General features: G+C 39.9%; 1 protein-coding gene across 1 annotated transcript; it reads right to left on the bottom strand.

Annotated features, from left to right (window-relative positions):
* Positions 1–956: 956 nt before the first annotated feature.
* On the bottom strand, positions 957–22,589 carry LOC103616681 (serine/threonine-protein phosphatase 4 regulatory subunit 1). Its single transcript, XM_008634900.2, has 19 exons — positions 22,501–22,589; positions 17,760–17,892; positions 17,328–17,434; positions 16,584–16,726; positions 15,937–16,083; positions 14,228–14,335; positions 13,025–13,090; positions 12,271–12,429; positions 11,600–11,793; positions 10,819–11,252; positions 9,897–10,129; positions 9,239–9,331; positions 8,569–8,754; positions 8,126–8,287; positions 7,430–7,530; positions 6,211–6,331; positions 5,578–5,712; positions 4,771–4,912; positions 957–4,064 (listed from the first exon to the last, which is right to left on the bottom strand). Exons 2-19 carry the CDS (start codon positions 17,855–17,857, stop codon positions 3,910–3,912), a joined length of 2,784 nt encoding a protein of 927 aa, XP_008633122.1. The 5' UTR covers positions 17,858–17,892; positions 22,501–22,589; the 3' UTR covers positions 957–3,909.
* Between the last annotated feature and the right edge of the window lie 6 nt (positions 22,590–22,595).

The following is a 22,595-nucleotide window of genomic DNA, read 5'->3' as shown; positions in this document are numbered from 1 at the left end:
ACAGCAGAGCTGCACTGGCTTGTAGCACATGGAGGCATGGCCTGAGTGCAGGGGACTAAATCACAGCTCCTCTGCCCTCCTCACGAATTTGACAGTGACAAAATTCCTGAATCTTCTCTGGCCTAGAGTTATGTGAATTCCAGGAGTCTCTTTGAAATCCTGTTTTAATATTTCACAATTTATGCACAGAGTATTTTGGCTTTTCTATCAATACATTTCTGCTCAGTAACTCCCAGTTTGAATGCTGATTGTGTTTTGCATAAATTAACTAAATTGCAGCCCTTCTGTTTCATTGGTACTTTTTGTCTGCTTCCTTCAAGAACAATATCAGGGAGATTGCAAGCTGACTACAATTCTCTTTCCTAAGCAAGAGGAAAACATGTAAGAGCCCAATCAGCACCAGTTTCCTGACGTCTGTTGGGCTTTATAAGCTGTATTATGCTCTGGCATTTAACAATTTCTGTTCATTTGGTTCACTTTAAGAAGGGAATGTAACAATTGCCACAGTGAGCCTCTGGTGTCTATTGATAAATAATGAAACAGGTGTAACAACAGCTCCTTTCTTTCTCCTTAAAAATTCCCTGAGCTAACAAGTTGTTTATGCAATGCCAAAGCAAGGACAGGTCTCTGCTCCCAAGTTCCAACACTCAGCTTCCATAGGGAGATGTGCAGCAGACTGGATTTCACAGGTACGACAAGACCAACAGTGGTGTGAGGCTGCCACAAGCACAAAACTCTGCTCAGGTGCTGCCTGAGCCTGAAAGGACCCATATCCCCACAGGCAGGGGAAGTTCCAGCAATAGATGGCACATTTTAAAGGCTCTTTTACTACACAGCGTGAAGAAGTCCACATTCAGCCCTGGTCTGACAGCCAACAGTGTTTATACCTGGAACATGTTTCATTAACCAAGGAATACACTCACATCTCACCCATGACAAAAATCAGTTACCACAAGTTGGTTTATAAAACAGTCACAGGATTTATTGAGATAAATACAAATAGAAAGTTACATAGATTCTTTATTCTGACAAATGAATGACACTTCCAGAGTGTCCCCACTTAACTGGGCTCTAAACACCACCGTGTACAGACACAGCTGCCCCTGGGGCAGCACCTGACTGCTGCCACGAGCTCATCCCACCAGGGACACCAGCGAGGTTCAAACCTAAGCAACATGACCAACATGCTTTGGATTACAAGTGCTGGATCATTCCCTACAGCACCCCAGCAATATTGCACCAACGACTGTTATTGTCATGTTCCTTAGCTAGAAATGCTGAAAAGTGATATTCTTACTGCTGCTGTGAAAGTGGATGGACTACCTAACTTTGCTCCACCTGGCTTTTTAAATACATATTTTTGCATAATTTAAACAACCCAGAGAACTGCACGTGAACACACTCATTGCATACATTTGTCTAGGACAAGACGTAAAGTGCGGCCTTTAGTCATGCTGAAATCATTTCTAGTTTAAAACTAAACCAAAAAGACAAACTTGCAGAGGGTAAATCTGTATAACAGACCTGCACATTGTCTACAAAACACCCACCCCAGAACTATGCTGACCCCCATTAGGACATGCAACTGTGGAGTTGTAACAGGGTTTTAAATGCTCGACTGAAATTGCCTCATTCAAAACTGACCTGAATTTGGGAGCCAGAGAGGTACCAAAATATTGTTAAAAACAAAGAGCTTTGTTCAGCCTTTTAGTGAACTTTATAGCTGGTGGCTTACCCTTTACACACATCCTAGTTAAAAACCCCTACTGAACACTAACCAAACATGCTAAAACCTATGGAAGCCTGTGTTTTCCAGTGGATTATTGCAAGTCAAGGTAACTATCTAAGGTGATCTGACAAACAGCAACCTGGGTTGGGTTAACATTCAAGGTATTTAATTTATATACAGTATATTTCAAACATACTTACATATACACACACTTAAAAAAATCTGTTCAGTGCTGAGAAATTTAATGAACTGATAATAAAAAACAGAAGTGAAACCTTGTCAGAAAGGCCTTAGAAAATCTGAACTGTTAGAAAATATCAGTATAATGCCAGCATTAGAAAAAGATATTAGAACTAGAAAAAAATAACTTGAGGGGTCTTTTTGTTAAGAAATTGTAATCATAAAAATCCTGTACTGAAGAAGCATTTGTTTTAAATTATAAAAAAACCTGTAAAAAATTAAATGTAGAATGTTGCAGAGTTTACACTGCGTGCTGCAATAGCAGTGGTTCTGCCTGCAACTTCCAAAGAGTGTTTTGTGATCTTACAAGAAAACAATTTGTTACAAATACTGTACATATTATAATACATGACTGGTTAACTTATACAAAAGTGAGCCCTCCCAAAATACAGAACCCAGCTGAGGAACCTACTCACTATTGCAGACAAGCCACATCCAAACAAAACTGAAACAGTTATTTCTGTGAAAACCTTTCCCCATGTGAACTACTTACTATGGAACATGAAATAAGGGCAAGTATTGACACAGGTCTGCTCAGGAGAAAGGACTCTGCTCTCAGAAAGAAAGTAACTTATCACATTAAACCATTTCTTTAGTATTTAAGCATTAGTTTTTGAGCAGGACAAAGTTTCAATCCACAATTAAAAAAAAAAAAAAAACCACCAACTTTTTTTCCCAGGACCCACATTATTGCAGATTTGGGTTCCAAGAGAAGACAGGGTCCAGGAGAAGTATAAGCTTTATAATTTTTCTGAGGCTACTCAATTTGACTAACACAATTCTGCTCTTTCTTCCAAGCCCCTGTTCCAATAGACAGGAGAAATCCCACTTCACCTTACATGTCTCATCTGATGTTTGCCCCAGACCGTGCCCTACAACCCACAGAGGTTGCAGAGCAAACTGTGGCACCACCTTTCCCCAGAACACTTCTGAATTGGGGTTTTGCAGAATTTAGAGGTCCTTTGTTTCTTAGGAAAAGCTGTTTGGGGTTTAAACACTGGGCAGGTTAAAAGGTGTTTGTTAAATGAGGTGTGCATGTAAAACAAACAAAGACTTAAGCCTGTAACTCTCTGTAATACCCTTGTACAGCCACAGCTCCTGTTGCAGAACTGAGTCTCTCAACTCAAGTGACCTTTGCTGGGGCAGAATGAGGAATTTTCCGCTTCGGAAATCTCCACTCTACCTGGTCCTGGGAGAGGCAGCAGTAACAAAAACTGACCTGTGAACACCTGTAAGGGTGTAGCTCAGAAGTAACAAATTACTAGAAACCTCACAATATACAAAGAATCTTGAGCTCTCTGTGCTTTGAAAAATATCACACATGAAAATGGTCCATGCTTAATTCTAGCAGTGTAACTACTTTAAAAAAATGAAATGCTTTTTGAGCTTTTCCCACTGATACAGAATTAAGTTCTTCATAATATTTTGTTACAATTCTAAACTATTCACATATATACACTTTCTTTTTTTCAAATAAATGCAATAGCTGAAACAGTACAAAGATTATAATAAAAGTGAGGAAAGAATAGCTTCAGGGAAGTTTGCTATAATCAGGTTTTAAGATTTAACAACCTTTTTAAGCTTATAGCAGAGTTGTACTAACGGAGATGTTTTGTTAAAAAAAATGAAATATAAATTCCAATTATGCTGAAACACTGAGTGTAGTGTAAGACTTTAGAGACACTACTGAAGTGCAGGTGAGGTCAGAGTTATCATCCCATTTACAAAGGGAAAACCAAAAGGAAGGAATTACTCACAGGACTCAAACACACCGGTAGATGAAACAAGGTTGTGAAACGAAGACCATAACATTTCTCAATACTCCCTTTCCTGCTCAAATAGGTAACAAAACCCACCTTATCTGTCCTTGTTATTCACACTAACAGAAACACAAGGTGAAAAACCATCCTGCTGTTCAGCTTTCACTGCAGAACCACCCCTTAGTTTTGTTTCTCAATGGTGATACTGTCCATGTTACCCTGTTTCAGTTTAACGGTAGCAAAGAAAGACACATCCTGATCTCTGTCAGATTGCAGGGCTAGAATGGTCTCTTCTGCAGCTTCTAGATGAGGATTGCCAACACTTTTAAAATAAGCTGGAATAAGAGGAGAAAAAGGACAATTTTAATCAAATACAAAAGAATAAACCCTAGGGCATAAGTAGTGCAGAAATACAGAGAGCGCCAAAACCATCTGGGGCAGCTTATCCAGCTTACAGTCTCCTTACAGAAACTACAGGAAACTAAGGAAGCTGACAGAGACAGAAATATGCTGCTTCTGATCCATCTTGCTAGGTACTGAAATACTTCTAAGATAAACTTTTTGCTGAGCCCTAAATAGAGATGTATCAACGAGCAACAGGAAGCTGCCACTGTACAATGCATTCCAAAACCTTCTCCAGACTTCATTCTGAAAAAAAGATAGGCGATTTCTGTCCTTATTCCTCTGAATAATCAGAGAGCAGCACACAAATTACATTTGAGATACACCCAAATAACCCACGGCTGGATCGCAAACGCGGAGCCGCCTCGGGCGCGGTTCGCGGGGCCGCACTGCCCCCAAGTGGGGCCACTCGGCACCTGCAGGACCGGCCAAGGCAGCTCCAGCCCTTTCGGGATGAGCATCCCATGTTCCAAGGCTGCAAAGCCACTGAGTACTCTCAAATCTGAATTTAAATCCTAAGTTACAGCATATGATTCTGTTTCACAGCCTTGCACCGACTGAGCTACAAGAGCTGTGCTGGCAAAGGAGAGCCAGTGCTCCTGAGATGTTGGATCTTTCCCAGGAAATGAAGGGCCACACCTTTCTCCAGCAACGTCTGCCTGAGAGCCTTGGCGAGCAGGACCCTGACGTTCGGCACAGGATCTGATGCAAGGCTTAGAAGGCTGGGGAGTAAGTGTTCAACAAACTGGTCCACAGGCATGCACTCCTCTTCTACTACAGCCTATGAGACAAACACACAACAGGAGAAGGCAAAATTTATGTTAAAAATATACTCATTGCCATTTCTTTCATTTCTTTCCACCTTATACTTAATTTGGCCTGTTAAAATAGCTCTGAACAAGAACAACCCCCCCCCGTGTCTCACTGTTCTGAAGTTCAGCCAAAGATGCGCCAGAAAGAGCAGATGAATTTCTTTCAAGAATGTTTTAGCTGCTCTCTTCCCTGCCATCACCCTTTCCCCTTTTAACGTTCAACCCTTGCTCCTCACTGCTACCCAAGTAAGCATTTTTGGTTTGGAGGGGGTGAGTGATGGCAATAAAGAGGGAAATAGTTCCTGGCATTCAGCACCCATTGGTGGTTTGAAGAGCTCTTGTGATCCTTTATCCTAGCACAGCCAAGGATAAAACAAATGCATCTCCATTTGGGACTTAATTCTTGGCTTTGCCACTGGGATACCAGAAAGTCCAAGGATCAGCTATGGCAGCTGAAAGCACAGACCCAGACAGAGATACAGCCTGGAGCAGGACAGCTGGATGCCAGCACTGAGACCACACTGACTGACCAAACCAAAAAAGACCAAACAAACTGAGAGTTCAAATTTCAGTTTTGCCCACATTCCTGCAAAGCCCCAAATTTTATACACATACAAACAGAGAATATTCCAACCTGACAAATAAAGGCAAAGGCTTGTCTCCCAACCCACTTGGAGCAGTGGCGAAACCGCACTACGAGCTCATTGATGAAATTTAATCCCAGGGCATTTGCACTGTTTGCATAGAACTTCTGTAGTATTGCTACAACCTGTGAGCCAAAGGAATGGGAAAAGGAGGGGAACAAAAAGAAGAAATGAAATTTCAGCTGTAGCCCTTAGACTTAAAAAAGACATAATTTCATTTGAATTCTACAAGGGACACTGTATTCAGTGTAGTCAGCTGTGCTTGTAGGCTTCATAACAAATTAAATCAGCTTTGAGGAAAGATCAGTAGTTGGTTGTTCTGTGTTTTGCTGTGGGGTTTTTCCCCCCAGAACTAGGGGAAGGTTTTCCAAATCACATATACTGGCTTTCACTCACTTCAACCACATTCACATACAACCACAGAGAAAGATTTCAATATCTGTAACAGTCTGACAACTCAAAATATTTTATAAACTTTCCATTTGACTTTTTTCCATATTGATTCCAGTGTTTATCAAAACATCCCTATTCACCCTACTTGTGTGAAAAAAACAGTGATTTCAGGTACCCTCTCCAGGACCATTTTCCTGCTCTCCTGCCAGGAAGTGAACTAAATCCCCTACCAGTTTGAAGGAGATCCACCGAACTTCTGAAACTTTATCGGAGCACAGAGTTAGTGCAATGTGCCTTAAGTAGTCATAGACATCATTGGGATTGTAGAGCTCCAGGATCAGGATCAGCTGCCTGGAACACAAAGGAAATCATTAACTGTACCAAGTGCAGCATCAGCCTGCTGCCATTCACCAGCTCTTACAGGTAAGGAAGGAGCACCAAAGCACCAGGTTTACTACAGAGCCCTTGAGCACTTTGCTCTTCACTTGTTAGAGGTACAGCTTTAATCCAGCAGGGAGGCCAAGAGAAACTACACATGATCCAAACTACACGTACCAGTGTATCAACATTACCCAAAAGAATAACCAAAGGCTACAAAGAGAAGCATGAGAAGCTTTTATCAACTTCAAAACAATACCCTGTACATTCTTGCAAAGCAAAAACTGAATATTTACCTTGGTGTAGAAATCTACATTTCAGAAAATAATTCCTATCTCAGAACCACACAGAACTCACTCCAGCCACAGAACCAGCAGCCACACAGAACCCAGCCAGTGGCAGCTTCCCACCAGGGCTCAGGGGAGCTGCTGTGTAACTTCTGTACCACTGTGAGTTTGTTGTGCCAAACGACAAAAGCAGAGCAAGTCCTCAACAGCCCAAACACAGCAACACAATAAACACAAAGGTCAGACATGAGCTGCAAACTATGCCACCAAAGGTGCTTCAAATATCAACAGGGCTTGCAGAAAAGGAACTGTGGGATGTTAATCTACCTTTGTTATATAGCCAGTCTTATAGAAGTACCAAAAGAATAAACTTATTTTTTAAGAGCTGGTTTTTCTTTCCTACACATTAAAAAAATTACTTTTCACATGTGTTTCACTAATTTTTGCAAGGGAGTCTTGAACTAATAAATTCTCACTGAATAGTATCTATCAGATTGTCATGTTTCATTAGCTGCAACTGAACCAGACCTCCATTTTAGTAAAATCACAGACACTTAAGTTTCAGTCACACATTACAATGCAACTTGTGAAAAATAAAAAACCCAAAAAACCCAAACACCCTCAACTCCCCCCAAACAACGCTAACAGCCAGAGGCTTTTTCCTTCCTAAAGGACAGTTGTAAACTTTTAGCTCCTAATCGACATGTGCTAACTTCTGAATGTAATTACTTATTTCCAAGTTAGTTGTACAGGTTAAAAATCAGAAGTTAACAAAATTACATACTCTGCCAGCTCATAACGAAACCTCCAGTTCCTGCTGTTATCAGTCACCACAAATTCTTGCAGCTGGTAAAGATACTCTCGCCTTTTGTCTGCATGAAGTAGCTAAAGGAAAAACATTAATGGTACAAAACTGATAAAACTTCAAACTTGCAGTTCTCTGGTGTGTTACTCTATTCACACTCCATGCATTTTTGTACTTGAAAGCAAGTGACCATTGACAAGGTGCTTCCTTAAAACCGTGCACAATCACCTGAGTGCCTGCACACACACAGGTGACATCCAAAGGACAAGAAGTCATCCCTTTAGCAACACCCAAAGCACCATCTCTGGGCATAAGAGTGAGTAACCAAAAGCTACGGATCTGTGTGGATTCCACAGCAGCCCACCAGGATCTGCCCTCTTCTCTCCCAGCCCCAAACACAAATAGCAAATGGGCCAGCTTTCTCAGTTTACAACAGCTAGCAGCATTTACAACCACATTAACAAAGGGTTTCAACTTTGGTATTTTGTTGGGATATGAGAGAAAAGAGAGGTGAGGCACATTAAAAGAAGGCATAGAGGCACACACATGAAACAGCAGCATTGCAGAAAACTAAACATTAATTAGATGCTGATACATGCACAGCTTGTTCAAAAACTCTTCATACAATGGCGTCAGAAAACATTTTATGCTGAGAATTTCATTACACTTCCCTACCTTCAGAAAGTCATACAGATGTTTGAGGACACCGATACGCACTTCATCCAGGTCTTTCAAGAACCCATTGAAAATTGGCACCAGATCAGCAGCTGTTAACTGATCCCCCAGGATCACAGCCAGCTCGTGGATGGAGAAAGCCAGAGTGCGCCGCACCTTCCACTGCAAACAGGCCAACAAGGGAACTGCATGAGGCACCACAACTAAAACAAGCAAGCTTTTGAACAACCCCTGTGTGAGGATTGAGACAACAGGACAAACAGGACTAGTAGAAAGTGTTAATCATATTAACTAAGTCTGATTTAAATCTGTAATTTTATGTTTTTAGTGCATATTTTTTCCCTTGTAAGAAATTACATGATCTTATAACTTCAGTGCAACAAACTGAGCAAACAATCCTCACAATTCTGATTTATGGTTACAAACCCGTTTTTTTTCCTTACCTGTACATCTGAAGCCAGTGTCTCATAGGTGTCCTTGAGGCAGTGCCAGTTCTGCCTGCCCAGAGTCAGGGCCACGCCAGGCAGGCTGTAAGCACAGTGCTTGGCAATCTCAGTGTCAACAGTCTGGGCCCGAGCAGGGTCAGTCATGGACAGGTACTGGTCCAGTAAAGGCTGAGGGATGATGTCCTACAGACAGACACACACTTCAATTTAAAATCAGAAAGAAAATACACTTGCTGTGCTACAGTTCTACCAACCAGCCAGCACCCAAACACACCCCTTGTGTGTGTTACCCTCACCAAGGGTACATGACCCCAATGGTTATTTGTCCTCTCATTAGGACAGAGCAGTCAGCAATGAACAGTCATTATGGCTTTATCAACACCTTCCATCAATCAAGCTGAAAATTCCTTCTTTGCTGATGCCAAATAGCAAATCAGTGACAGAACAGTACAGTCACTGCCTACCTTGGTTGCACAGGTTGCCTCTAAGGCACCAAAAAGGCAACACAATGTTTCTAATTTTCTCATTTAAAATAGGGTTCTCCTTGAATTCTGGAGCGTTCCTTCACATTCCACAACTGATCCATTGCAGAAGATACCACTGCATTAAGGGTAAGATGAACTGTAGCCAGTACTCCACTAAATCCATTTGATGCCATTCTAATCACCTGTAATTTTGACTTGTCATCTTCAAATGGTGGATTACTTTCTTGCTCTTTCCTCAAAAACACACTGGTTCCTCTGTGTTGTTCTTCTGAGTCCTGTAAAAGGAGGTACCAGGTAGTGAAATGAGTGAGACTTGGTGCTGTTTGGGATATTTCAAAGCATCACAGTGCAGAACAATGGAGCTCAGATTCAGAACAGCCCTGCACAGGCAGAGCCTTGTTCAGTGTGTTTATGCAAGTACAAAAAGACAACAGTTGTACACTGAGGCAAACAACAGAGACTGTAGCAGCAACAAGGGCAGCAGTAGTTAAGATTTACTTCTAAAGAAAGCAACCTAATTTACCACCACAAACCCAACACTCATACACATTTTGGATGGTTACTTTTAAATAGTTTTTATTCTTGAAATCAAATTATTCAACAGAATTTCATCAGGAAAAAAAACCTACAAGACTACTGCAAAACTTTAACTCCTGGGTCATTTGGGTGCAAACATAAATGATAACCCCTTAAAGGCTTTTCTTTTTTTTGATTAGACTAAGTAGAATATCACAGCTGTGGTCTAGTAATGTTCAAAGGCTTTGGATCAAAAGTGGGTCAGTTATGCCAGGAACTACACAACCCCACACAGTTCAGACATGGAGCACAACCTGTACTTACTGTGCTTTTCAGCACACTGGTGGCTGACTGGTCACTGATGTCATCCTGGGAGGCAGGGGATGGAAGGGTGTCCCCCTGCACCTGGTTGCAGGCAGCATCTGAAACACCTGTTTCATCCAAAATCATTTTGTTCTGAAGATTGTCACCACTTTCTTCCATTTTTTTGGTCTCACAGTCACCAACAGAATCAAACTGAGCAGCTCTGAGAGCAGCAGACAACACTTGGACCTGAGCTGTATAAAGCAAAAGATGGTTATTTAGTCTCCCTACTGCATTTAAAAGCATTAAACTTGCAATTAACTCATCTGAAAAGATAGAAGGTAGCCCAGTGTGAGCTGCACAGAAATGGTGTATTAGCAAACCCTTGCTCTTGGAAAGAAAAGACCTTTTACCCCCAAGCACTCAAGAGACTTGGTGAAACAAGAAACTGAGCTGACTATGGATGACAAGAGGGATTTAGTCCATGAAACACAGATCCCACCATCAGGCCAATATCCTTCCAATACTTTCAACAAAGGGCCTGTTTCAGGTGGCTAAGGAGAGAGAACTTGAAATTAGGGCCATTCTCACTCAGCCAAATATTAGATTAATTCAGCTGGTAACATGTAGAATTGTCATTAAACCCCTAGTACCTACAATACTCGAAACCTGTTAAAACTGTCTTTAACAAGCTGTTTTCTCTTTTGTAGTTAGATGAATTTATTTTTCATGCAAACAGAAGCCAGGAACACTTCCCCAGCTGCTCTAGAAATAACTCAGGTCTTATAAAAAAAGCTGTCGCATAACCTTCTACTATAATTTACTCCCCAAGGTAGGCTCATCACCCTATGAATACCAAACCAATTAAAATGCAGTCAAGTGTTTTGTAAAGGCCAGAAAACCAGCTCAGAGAAAATACGATTTTACTGTCACAGAGCCTCACCTTGAACATCTGGATCATCTATGTGCTCCTGTAAGCTTTCAAGAACCTTCTTTATTTCACTGCTAGCAACACAGTTATTGCATGGCACAGAGCAGGCATCATTGTGCTTCTCAGCCTTGAACTGCAGCAACTCCAGGTCCTGACTTATGTCAGGCAGAGGAGGGCGCCAGTACAGGAATGTGTTAAACACGTCCTCGGCAGACGGCAGCCTCGAGCTCATCCCCGGAAAACTGCTCTCCTTTGTAGCTTCAGTGGCACCAGCAGCAGCTTTGCCACCCTGACACAAGTGAGACACTTCTTCTCCAGGGCTGGCACAACAATCTGAACTTTCTTCCCGTAGATCTTTATTTAGGTCCTCAGAGAGCTTTGGATGAACTTCTGCTGAAGTCTCCTCAGTCGATGATTCCGGTTTGATTTCCATTGGTTGTTCTGAGCTGGAAACAGACAAAGATATTGAAAGTAAACTTTAAGTACTCTGTAAGAAGAGGTTTTCAGTGAAATAATTCATAAAAGACAGCAGCAACAAGAGAAGCTTTTCTCTCCAGAAAAACAGAACTTGTGTTACCACTGTGCTTTACTTCACCAGTTTTCCCTTTGCCCTCCCTGTGAAGCCAAAATGAATTTTTCAATAATGTGGTTACACTCAAATGTGTGATCTCACTCTTCAGACCTTTTCTAGAACTGCATTCTCAAGCTGGGATTTTTAGCCTTGACAAGCAACAAAAACCAATTACCTTTTTTTCAACCCTTTCCACTACACCACACCTTTCCCAGGATTTACCTGGACAATGCAGCATTTGCACTGGAAGACACCAAAGTGATATTGTTGCTTGGCTGACAGGAATTGGAATTCCCATCTTGTGCTGGTGGTCGGATACTCAGTGTCCCATCTTCTCGAATGTAAAGACCAGCACTTGAAGGGTTTGCAAATGTAGAAATAAATGGGCCAAGAGACTGAAAAGCAGCCTGACGAACCTGTGGAGGAGTAAGAGCAACAATCAGGCTTCGTGAAACTCTGTGCACAGAGTTGAAAAATAAAAATTTGGTGCCATTTTTTAGTAAGAACCAATTAGTTCTTACCATAACAGCTTCATTTAATACCAAATATAACCAATTACCAAGTAAGTGCCACTTAAGCAGAGGGTGATACACCTAAGCATGTATCTACAACCATTGTACAGAAATCTTTTGGAAGTTATAAATTCAAAGGACATCTCTATCTACTTCAACTCATCTATTTAACACAAGCAGCTTTTTTCTCAGAAGAGTATTTACACTTATTAACTGATGAGAGGGAGGAAAAATAAGACACTACTTTATTAGAGGAGATTAGTTTTTTAGCACATTGGGCTCTGATCTCAGCAAATGTACTTCAGAGCATTACTAAACTTGCCCATTATTTGTTCAGGATCTGCCTGGGAGGATGCATCAATTCCAGAGTGAGTTACTCACCCATCTGCAGGTGTCACTGATCAGGCTGATGAACAGTGGAGACAGTTTGCTCCTGCGAACTTCTGGGGACGTGGTGTAAGACACTGCCATAAAACATTCAGCACAAGCCTTCCTCATTCCCCACACACTATCAGAACAGAGCTCAAAGAACTTGGGAATCTGCCAAAAATAAGCCAATCCAAAACTAATTAAAGACTAAACAAAGACTGCAGCAATATCAAAGTATTTGTTTGAAAACTGGAGACAATGACAACTGAAGAGAGAATAAAATAAGTGAAGAACAGAAGAAACAGGGGCAGGTTAAATGTATACACTAATTAAAGGAATTGAAAAAAAAACCATCTCTCGCTTACTCCATTAGGAATGTGTGTATAACTATATGCAATAAGAAAGAATAAAAAGAATTACTAATGGCCTACGAAATCATAATTGAATTGATGATCATTGAATCATGATCTAGTTCAGGGAAAAATAAAAGTGGTAATTCTAAATTGTGTGTGTGTATAAGTATAAATATATGTGCATATATATATCTGCTGTCAATTACATTTTTAAACGTGTTTTGCAAAACAAGAACTTTGCATTTCTCTTAATTTCCAGTTTTGCTGTGTAATTGCAACCAAGGCCTTAGCCAAATCAATTAAAAAATGCATACACACTGATTAATTTATAGAGAGGACAATAAAGGAACTCATTATTAAACTTTCTGAACTGAGAAATACAAGCCTTGCAAATTGATTGGGTTTTTACATACCAGCAGTCTTTCTGTGGCTTCTTGCCCAACTGCATTACAAATGTCACCAAAATTAGCTGCACAAATCTAAGAAATAAAAAAGCATTAATAACATTGTGTCTCTTTCAAGGGCATTAGTTTGATTATCAACTCCACCATGCATTATTTATCCCATGAAACAACTGCACATGTTTTGACTCTTCCAATTTCAGCCCTGTTACTATTACTCATGTAATAGTAACTCATCCAAACAAAGACTCATTGGAGCAATTGCCCATACACCACATGCCTCTGGAATCAATAGTAATAAAGGTTTCTGCATGAGGAGCATCATCTGCTCCAGTAACCACCAGAAGGGACAGTAAGCCCACATGAAAATTTAAATCACTTTGAGCAGCAGCTGCCAAACCCAAAGCAGGCCAGAACATGATACCAGGGTCAGGACTTAGGTGTACTGACAGCACTACCCTGGCTCAAGGTGGCTTAAGTGCTTTGCTGAAGCGAAGTTTAATCAAGGTCTCAAGTTCATGCCATTTACAGACTGTTACAGAAGCTCTAATTAAGGCAAAAGGGACATCCCCTCATGCTGGAAAAAGATGTTGGCAAAATCTGAAATCATTCAAGATAGAACTGTGTTAATACACGTTCTAGTCACTCTCTGTGCTTATTTAGAAGGCAATAAAGCAGCTCAATTTCCAGCAAGTGCAGCTTACGTTGCAGACCAAGCTGAAGCTCTGCATGACCCTTAAGTCTACTCAAATATTTTAATACTTCTTATGCTACAAGTTTCCTTTTGTACTCAAACATGAATTAAAGTAAGTCTTACACTTCAGGGATTTCTCCTTTCAATAATAACAGATTTTTTTTTTTTAAAGAAAGGATGTCTCAAATGTCTATTACTTTTGAATTTTGAAATCAGATGCTTGAAATTATGCAAGTTGATTCCATCACATAACCAAGCACAGCAGCTTAAAAAAAAAGTTGTGCAAAACTATTAAATGTGCAAGACCAGTTTAACTACTGGACCCAACCCACTGGCCAAGGTCTATTATCTGTTTCTTTACTGAACCACAGAAACTAGAACCATGTCAATAAATCAAAACTTCTCTTCCAGATGCTTTGAAAGTTCATCAGCTAAAGTTATGACTAAATTATGCAGGAAGGCATTTGAACAGCAATGTACAAATTCATTTTTAGGTGGGTTAGAGTTGGACACACACCAACCTTTCGGACTTGAAACAATTTCCCATCACTGCACAGTTCACAGAAACGAGGAAGCAGCATGTGCTCAACTGTTGTTCTGCTCAACATAGAAGCCATTTTACAGATTATCTGAAATTCAGGAAATGAATATGTGTAAGGAGAAGAAAACGATAAAGCTTGTAAGCACAGCCAAATATTCCTCCTAAAAATTACCTCAGAGAGCAAGATAGTGATTACAACCAAATAGATTTAACTGCTACACATTATTTGTATTTTCGTACACCTGTTTTACGTGAAGCACAAATATAGCTTTACTTTAAATCATTCTATACCAGAACATAACATTTCTGCATTTAATTCCTTTTTTGTTTGGTTAAACAGAATTTTCTTAACAGATTTGTTTTCAAGGTGTTTGCAATGTGGCAAACACTGGTATTTTGTATGGGAAGACAAAAGCTCCATTGCCCTAAGCACCTTATAAAAATCACACTCTTTAAGCATATTAGAAATATCCCAAGCTTCAGCACACAAGTAATTGGGCTTTAACAGTTCAGATACTTAAAAACGCGCACAGTCCCAGCTCCTTGAAGGCTCAGATACCACAATAAACTAAAAGTTTGCCATACAACAAGAGACGAAAAAAGGGAGTGCAAGAAAAACTAATCATTTATGTGAGCCAATGTACACTTTACAGGAATGATGCCCTGGAATTTTAGGATTTAACAGTGTATAATTAAAGGAAGTTAGTAACGTGCTCATTAATTCAGCTTTCTCTGGGGAACCATTAATTTCCACTACCAACACAAACCGTGTTTCTGCTGTGAAAATCATGTGCTTTGGGTTGTGTGCTTCCTTTCAACTCCCACTTTCTGGGAGAAGTTGCTGTAATTCTTGTATTTGCAAGAGTAAGAAGCAAGGGGCTCTTATGCACCTTTCTCCTCAACTGCTCTGCCTGCAGCACCAGGGGTTTAATGCCTACACAAACATCATCTGATTAACAGTCCTCATCTTTCTGGTTTTATTTTTCAAAAAATATTGGCGCTTTCTACCTTCACAAAAAATAAGCTTTATTCCCTTCTAGGAATAAATGCTTATCTTTGTAATAGAATGCTTAAGAACGAAGGAAGAGACCATTCAAGGACTTTCCTACAAATTTTCCAACTCCTAAAAGGCATCTGGTGCTCAGATGTCATCCTGGAAAATTGCCTAAGCAATTCCCAACTCTCAAACAAGGAAGAGGAAAATCTAGCTGGTAAAATATTTTACAGGTCAAGTGTCAGATATCCATGCTGAAATGTAATTACACACCAGCACTTTTCTGTGGAGTCAACTGATTTCTTGAAAGTCACCAGGCAATGTTTTTTTCAAAACACTTCAGAACTGAGATCAGGTCATATTTCTATAACATTACTGTGAAACCTGGTAAGAGCACTCCGGGGAATGTAACAATCCTAACAAGAATTTTAAAAAAGGCTGCCCAGGACCAATTGTATTTTAAAGCTATTCAGCTACTATTTTGACATCATTTAGCATCCTGAAGTATAAAGATGGTCTCTTCTTAAATCTGATATTTTCAAAAATTCAGACTAAAAATCAAAGACTTGTTTTGTTAAAAATCCAAGTATCTTAATGAATAAACACAAAAAGTTTGATTGCTTACTTTATTTAATGTCAGCACTATTCCTGGACCTCATCTTAATCACCACTATAAATTAGTGTTATCAACTTACATTCACAGCTTCCACCTTGTACTCATCATCACTGTCAGGGGCAGAGAGGTCCAGCAGAATTGGACACACCTTATTTTCAATGTCACTCTGAGCCACAAGGTCTTGTTCCAGCAGTATCAGCAGTGCTTCCTGACTTGCCTTTCTAACCTATAAACAAACACAAAACCAGTTTGTCACTATAAAAACAACATTTACAGATACAAGAACCACAAAAAAAAACCCTATTCTTTGAATGGGCACACAGGTACAAGCTAAAAAAAACACAAAGCCAGAAAAAGTCTTAGTTTTATTATCATAAGGAACAAGTAACAAACACTAAAGTTTAACATAATCATTAGATGACATTTCATCACATTCTGAGAATAAGACAAAGACAGGATCTGCAAGTCATGACTCCTGTAACAGACTCTCTCCATGTGCTAGTAGGCAAATGCTGATGTTTCCCAGTTTTTGTGAAGGGAAGTATTAAAAAAAAAAAAATCAGGCCTCCCTAGTACAGTGTGCTGAAACCAATAAACACAGAGCACTGTGTACAAGCCAGATATCAACCAACATGGAATTTCCTCTTATTTCTTTCTCATGCCTTAAATTCACTGGACCACACAGAATTTTCCAAGGATTCAACTCCTGTTGTCTGTTTTTCCTACCTGATTATTAACATCTGTGAGGTACCTCACAACTATGGGCATAAGGTATTCAAAAAATGCTGTTGGGAATTTCGGTCGACTTTCTTGTAGAAAAATGGCAATAGGAGGTATCTGTTCCATCAGCTCTGTACGAACAGTCGGCTCTGGAAATAAAAGTCAAACCTGCATTAGTAAACATGAAATGAAGATCAGGTACCTTAAGAAAAAAAGCGGCATTTTTCTTAAATGTTTTCACAACAGAGGAAAATTTAAATAATCAAAACATAAAAATAGCATCACTGAGATTGCCTGCTCTTAAAGGAAAGCTGAATAAAACAGAATAGCCTTACATACATCATTGCAGTTCAGAGACTTGGGATCAGTTCCCAAATCAATCCTATAAAATGAGATCACAAGCTTGAAAATTCAGTCACCATGAATGTATGCATGAGAACTATTAAAACACACAACTGCTCTGTGCCACTTACACCAGATATAAAAAATCAAATTTAACAAATTTCTTGAAAAATATTGCTTCAGGCCCTATACCAAGAAAGGACCTTTCATTTAACATTTACCATACAAAATGCTTTAAAAACAGAGACAAAAATGAATCTGTTTTCATTGACAGATCTTCCTGCTATGATTCAACTTCCTTGGTTCACTCATTGTCTTCTCAAAATCGGAAGTCAGTACTTCCTATGTTGCAATTTACATAAAATAACTTACACAAATTAAAAAACAAACAAAAGCAAACTTTCAAACCTGCATCTTCAGAGAGCCTGACCACTATTTCCATTACAGTCAGAAAGCCTTCTTCATTGTTACTGAAATCTCGAAAGACGTCCAGAAGACCCCTGGCAATAATTTGCCTGTGAACAAATAATTGCTTTAATATCCAGCCAATGACACAGAGATGGGATGCATGGGGAACTTATCAAATGTATATGGCACCATAAAAGAGATCAAGCTCTTCTCTGAACATTCTACATACCAACAGAACAAAGATGGAACCCAGAGATCTTATTTAGATAAACAAGAATGCAAATCTCTTTTCATGGAAGTGTTTTACAAGTTATTCAAATAGAAATAACATCAGGCATGTCTTTGGGAGAATAATGACAGACACAGTGACATCTTAACATCCACAGTGCACTCAGACTCAGGTACCACCAAGTGTGCCAGTTGTGCCCTTACCTGTTATATACATTATCACTGAAGGCATATTTCTCTAGACGAGCCAGTGGAGTTAAGTTATCCTGTCCAGGAATATCCAAGAATGCTGTTATCCTCATGCTACCACAGTCTTGTCCATAATCTTCAATGCCAACTTGAAAGATATGAAAAGTAACCAAGAAAAAAAAAAAAATAAATCCAAGAGTCAGCAAGAGATGTTACAATGTAAAATACAAGAAAGCAGTAACTATTTCTTTAAAAGAAACGTAATTGCACTTCACTGAAAACAGCTTACAAAATCATCTTAAATTGTATCTAATGAAGTTCAGTACAACACTTCATACAGACTTGTAAATTCAAGCTTTAAAATTTAACTCAACTGTCAAAATCCTTGGCTTTAAACACACTTTACTTTGCCCTTTCAGTGGAGGATCCACATGCACTGAGTTAAGAGGGCTCAGCTGACACAACTCCACATCACAAACTGACCCACACATTTAAAAGGAAAGTAAGTCCCATTAGAAGAAACAGGAATTTTAAAAATCATAGCAAATTTCAAACTGTATTGCTTTACAACAGCAAATTCTTATGTCTGTTTCAAAGTTCCCAAGGTACATTTTTCTCACTGTAGTTACTGGGTCCCACATACTTAAACAGGTAACTTCGGGAAAAACTTCAACTTCACCGTACTTGTGAACATGCTGGGAGCTCCCCACTGCACACCTATCAACTCTGGACTTTTCTGTGTGAACCTACTCTTCTATGAATCTTTTTTGTATTTACAGCTCCAGATTTTTACCCAAATATTACCACACCAACTGTTACAATTTGCCTCACCAAGTCTAACAGTCACCATTACAGACCACAGGCAGGAGGTACGACTGTGAAAAGGAAAAGGAATGGGATCATTTTGTTGCCAGCTTATTTTAATCCTTTATTCTTACAACCAAGTGAAATAACGTGCCTGCAACACATAAATCTTTCACATAAACACTCTTATTTAAGCACTGAATATAGGAACTCCACAGAAGTAGTTGCACTGGAGTAGTTAATATTGCTGCTCTGGGTTTACAACTGTCCCAAGCACTCCTAGAGCCAGGCACACTTCTTTCACACAAAGAGCAACTGGGATCATACTCAAGTAAAGGCAAATTCTGCCAACACAGCTTCTCACATGCAAGATGTATCTCACAAACCAGCACATGCACTGACAGTGACAATCACTGAAGACAACAAGCCACTTCTTTGGCCTAAACTCCATTAATACCTGTTATAAATCACTTCATATGTTAAAAAAACCCTCTGTTACTGAGAGGTACCCAGCCCTAGGTTTTTCCCAACATTTTCTATGTAAAACTCTGCTTTCCAATTATTCAGCACAAGTCAAAACACTCTCAGAAATACAGCTCAGAAAAAGAAGAAATCATCTGAACATACGTGAAGAAAAATGCTATACCTGGGTCTTCAGGGGGGAAAAAAAAAAAAGCATATTGGTTTAAGGTCTCCAGGAGACCCAGGTGAGTTAAAATACTGCAGCAATTCCAAATTCTGCTGTTCTGGCAGACAACGTGCTCAACAAGCTCAATAGATTTCAAACAAAATAGAACTGTGGGATTAGATTAAATGTTGACATATCAAATGTACACAGATACTAAAAGTGAACTCACAGCTACACAATAGGAAACAGATGCTAATTATTCCTGGCTTTTTTGAATGATGACAAATTGCACTGACACCCTTATTTCCAGTCCACTGGTCATTATTATTTCTCATGGCTGCTCCTTACAGAAGGGTCTGTTGGGTTCGAAACATTTATCTGCACAAATGTAAACAATTTACAGTGCGCAGGTCTGTCTGGGATCGATCTGCTCCAGGACTTAGCCCCAGTCAAAGCATCTGAAGAGAAAACACCCAGATTTGCTGCTTCAGAAGAAACTTGCTGTATCCCTGATAGCTCAGGGGAAGTTACACAGTGTCCGTGGGATTGCAGATTTCCCTTCTGAGGCTGCAACAAACTCTCCATATCCAAACTCTGGCCATCCTTCTATCTATGCAATTATAGCATATATATTTGAAATTCCACACAGACCAGACACTCACTAGCTGATTTTTGAGGCTAGTCACCTGTTACACAAAGAAAGACTGATTAGAATCAATATACTTGTCATTAACTTTACCTAGTTCCCACCTGTCCCCAATTAGAAACATTCTAACCATTAAAGCTCTTAGTTAGCTTCAAATATTCCAGAATTGCTACCAATTCAAATGACAACAAAATAAATCCCAGTTCTAACTTTGACTACAATACCACACCTGGGACTAATTTTGTAAACATGATGTACATGTTTAATTTTACAACATGGAGTAGCTCTATTATTCATTTAAAGTACTTAAGCACACACCAGTGCTTCCAACAGCAGAGAGAAAACAGAGCACTACTACTTATGCTCAGGATTGAGAGTTAAATACCTGAAATTTTTTCCACACACTCTCACTACACATAAGTAAGCAATAATCATGGCAGAATCCATTTTGTCTTCTCTCAAAAATTTTAGTTTTCTTTTTTCATAAAATAAGACACAGTTGGTACTCACAAGTTTCAGAATACACCAAGTACTATGAAGTAAATCCCAAATATTGAACTAGTATTTCTTATTTAATGTTCTTTCACAGGTACATCTAATATTCAGTATTTTACCCTCTAACTAGATCAAACTAGTAAGCTTGGAAATCCGTTCACCTACAATCAGAAATAAATGTGACAGTATTCACAGCTGAACTCGAGTTCACTGCACTCAAAAGCTGCTCAGAGGTGTAAAAAACTCAGGGTCACAGGACCTGGCAGAGCAATTCAATGTCATCACCCAGTGTCACCATCCACATTTCACAGCACAGACCAGTAAATACCAGCACCAAGCACAACGATTTAATGAGCTCAAGGAGGTCATTTTTCCTCCTGGTGTTTGACAATGAAAAACAAATTCTTTAGATACTTTCTTATTAATTACACAAAGGGCATAAATAAGCTAATTATTTCTTCCAGATGGCCCATTTTCTCATCTTATGAAAAACAAGTTTTAAGCTTCACTTGAATTTAGATAGACTTTACGACAGCTTTTTTCCCACATTCAGAATACGCCCCTAAACTCCCTGTTTCAACACAATTGATCTTCAGTGCATGACACTATTTCACCAATTTAATTCACCAAGAAAGAATCCAGTCCCAGTGATTTATTTCACTGAGGCTTTCCTAAAATACATCCTGAACTCCTTGCTAGCCTAGTAACTGGATTAGCACAACAGTATCTTAGTCACAGGACACCTGAACTCTGCTACAACAGAGAGCTTTTGATATCATAATTCTAAAGGTATAGTCAAATTAATGACCATAATCAATATTTTTAAATCACAGAATTAGATTTTAATAAAGCTCTAAAAGGTACATTTATTAACATGCTCATCCTGAAACTGATAATTTCTTTTATGAACTACCACTTATGGCAAAACTGTCTTTATCTGGACATTTTTACTTACTAGAGTTTTGTCTTACAAGCATCAAACTTCTTAATCAACTTAGCAACAATCTGTTACAGTCTAAATAGAACAGCCAAGGCGTGAACACTAATGGAAAACAAACACTTCCAGGGATGGTCAATCCCTGGTCAAGGCCAAAACCCGTAAGAAAACTACTACAAAATTTGCATTTATTTCTGCTTCTCACACTTTACATGCTGCTACCTACTAGGGAAAAGCAGAAACCTCAAAGTCTGAGAGCAACAACTAATAGAATTCCACAGAACCAGCTCCTCCCACAGAGGCAATGTCCCCGCACATCTTCCCAACTTTAGATCCCACTTGTATTCCAACATTTCCTCTGGTTTTCCTGAAGGCCACCTTTCTCCTAAATCAGCTTTCTCATGCTCAGCTGGGAAGGTGAGTGGGATGGGTCCACCTGTTTCACATTTCCCAGCGGTATTAAATAATAAAGGTCTTGTGAGAAACTTTATTTTTTTTCTCACAAGAAACGAATGAAAGTATCAGTTTTCTTTTTTAATAGAAAGGTCAAGCCAGCATCCAACGTGCTAATGAAACCACCCCACAGAGAGAGAGCTGCTTTCTAAGACCATAAGAAGTTTGTATCGCTGTCACTCAAAGCTTTATCTCCTGAAGTCAGAGAGCTTACCAGGCTGGTTCAGGTCTGACAGGTGTCCAGATCTTCCAGAACACAGCCCTGGACTACAGCGGCATGTGATGGAACTCTGTCCCTGCTCTGGGACCCAGGGCAAGGTACTCAACCCAAACCCACCAGTTTGTGCAATCCAACCGGAGCACACACGGCGAATTTCCCTTTATCCCGAAGCGCACTCGCAGCATATCCCCAGGATACAGGAGCAGCGGAACACGTCCTCACATCCTCTAGAGCTTTGGAAAGTCTCACCGCGACTGAGCAATCCCTGGGCTAATTATCCTAATTCCCACCGACAAGGGAAGAGGAGCGGGGCTGATCCCCTTGTCCCCCCGTGCACCTTTCCTAGGCAGGGGCGCTGCTGGAGCTGCTGTTTACACCGAGCCCAGTGGCCACTAGAACCAGCGGGGATGGTCCCTACACACTGGGAACCTTCACCTTCCAGAACTGCCTCAAAATCCTCCCCTCGCTCTCACCGGGGTGAAAATGCGGAGAGGGAAACAGGGCAACAGGACGACCCCGGAGTAGGAGCGAGGGCCTGAACAGGGAGCGGAAAAATAAAAAACAGTTACTCACAATCATCTAAGTCATCCTGCAAATCCACAAAATACAATGGGATCCCTACAAACAAAAAACAGAAGAAAGACACCAGGGGGTTGGTTTCAGAGGGA

This window comes from Corvus brachyrhynchos, unplaced genomic scaffold (genome assembly GCF_000691975.1).
Source record: "Corvus brachyrhynchos isolate BGI_N302 unplaced genomic scaffold, ASM69197v1 scaffold10, whole genome shotgun sequence".
In the NCBI taxonomy this organism is placed as follows: domain Eukaryota; kingdom Metazoa; phylum Chordata; class Aves; order Passeriformes; family Corvidae; genus Corvus; species Corvus brachyrhynchos.
The sequence above is the reverse complement of the archived record's forward strand: the minus strand, read 5'-3'. Positions and strand labels throughout refer to the sequence as shown.

Bases quoted from the DNA above. Each gene is read 5' to 3' on its own strand.
- LOC103616681 (XM_008634900.2), bottom strand. From the start codon at position 17,857: ATGAGGATAACAGCATTCTTGGATATTCCTGGACAGGATAACTTAACT. The intron at 14,336-15,936 runs GTAAGTTGATAA...CCTGAATTTCAG, and splicing joins ACAAGGTGGAAGCTGTGAAT to ATAATCTGTAAAATGGCTTC. The intron at 6,332-7,429 runs GTATGTAATTTT...TTTGTGTTCCAG, and splicing joins TTTCGTTATGAGCTGGCAGA to GCAGCTGATCCTGATCCTGG.